We start from the raw sequence: 1,511 nt of genomic DNA on the forward strand, positions 1-1,511 counted from the left end.
CATTCAGGCTTTAGAAGGACTTATACAAGAATAAAGGAAAATTATAAATGGTGTAAGAGAGGAGCGTTGACGATGAGTCAATTAAACACACCTTTCCCTTAACTAATATATTTTAAAATAGGTTCTTGCAACAAGTAGAAAACAACGTATTGTATTATATATTGTGTATAAAGCTTTTCGCGGCGTAGTCGTAAACAGAATGCCCGAGAGCCGTGCGTAACTAACATAATCTGCACGCGCACTGGTGTTTGTTGTAAGATTTCCAAATATGGACCGTCTGCCAGGCTGCTCTTCTGATTGGCCGCATTTAGGTTGCTGCGACGTTCAACAGCAAGTGGTGCGGCCTACTATGTTACGTTTAGGCCGGGTTTTGGAATTGGTTCTTACAGTCTCCCCCTCTGGTTGTGAAGACGGTGACGTCGAGGAACCAGCTTTTATAGGTTCTGGGTTCTTTCGAGGGCGTCCCCTTTTCCGTATAGGCACTATAGGACGTCCAGACTGACCACCATGGTACATTCGTAAGGCGCTGCAATGATATACTCCCAGTGGTTCATCAAGTTGGTCGGAGCTGGCGATTTCATAAGATACCGGTGATACACGGCGGATGATTGTATAAGGTCCATCTCTTTTAGGATCCAGCTTGGCGGTTACATGCTTGTCTTGACTGCTTCGGGTGTGTGTAGTAACCAGTACTTTATCACCTATAGCGTAATCAGGTGTCTCTGCTCGCTTTAGATCAGCATACTGCTTTTGATAATCTTGTCTTTTCTCATTAGTTGTTTGTGCTTCTATCAATGTCATGTAAACTTGCTTCAAGTAAGGGGTTATTTCTGGAAGGAAATTGTCGGATTGGACTACTGGTCGTAAGTCATTAACAACTTCATCAGGACTCCTTAGCTCTCTGGCAAAGTTTAAGTAAGCAGCACTAAATCCAGTCGATTGACAATTAGCACTATTCATGGCAAATCGTATACTCGGAAGCTGTTCAGCCCAAGTTGTGTGGTCTTTGCCTACCAAAGTTGCAAGTCTCTGCTTCATGTCGCGGTTCTTCCGTTCGACCATATTAGCTTGTGGATGGTATAATGGTGTTAAACTCTGTTTAATGTTCATTGCTTGGCACACTAGTTGCATGACATGTGAGACAAATTAAACACCATTGTCCGATATGATTCGGCGAGGAAATCCGAATCTAAGGAACACTTCGTCAATTAGTTTTGTGGAGCATTCATGGGCGGTTGCTTTGATAAGTGGGAAGAGCTCGACCCATTTGGTAGAAGTATCTTCCACTATAAATATCCATTGTTCACCTTTTGGTGTTTCGGGTAATGGCCCAAATAAATCAATTGCTAGAACCTCAAATCTTTGATTGGTTGCCTTATATCTTTGACAATCAGGGCAATTTTTGACATAATTCTGGATGAATTGTCTCATACCGGGAAAATAATAAAGTCTTGATATTCTGTGAATAGTTCGTTCAGCTCCGTAATGAGCGGCGGTAGGGGCGTCATGAT

General features: G+C 42.6%; 1 protein-coding gene across 1 annotated transcript; it reads right to left on the minus strand.

The window, feature by feature from the left end:
• Positions 1 to 324: 324 nt before the first annotated feature.
• LOC145738407 (uncharacterized) lies at positions 325 to 1,062 on the minus strand. Its single transcript, XM_081993225.1, has one exon. It carries the CDS (start codon positions 1,060 to 1,062, stop codon positions 325 to 327), a length of 738 nt encoding a protein of 245 aa, XP_081849351.1.
• Between the last annotated feature and the right edge of the window lie 449 nt (positions 1,063 to 1,511).

Source organism: Ips typographus, linkage group LG15 (genome assembly GCF_016097725.1).
Source record: "Ips typographus isolate SLU linkage group LG15, UJ_Ityp_2.0, whole genome shotgun sequence".
In the NCBI taxonomy this organism is placed as follows: domain Eukaryota; kingdom Metazoa; phylum Arthropoda; class Insecta; order Coleoptera; family Curculionidae; genus Ips; species Ips typographus.

Excerpts from the sequence above, each read along its gene's own strand:
- LOC145738407 (XM_081993225.1), bottom strand. The coding sequence starts at position 1,062 with ATGGTCGAACGGAAGAACCGCGACATGAAGCAGAGACTTGCAACTTTG.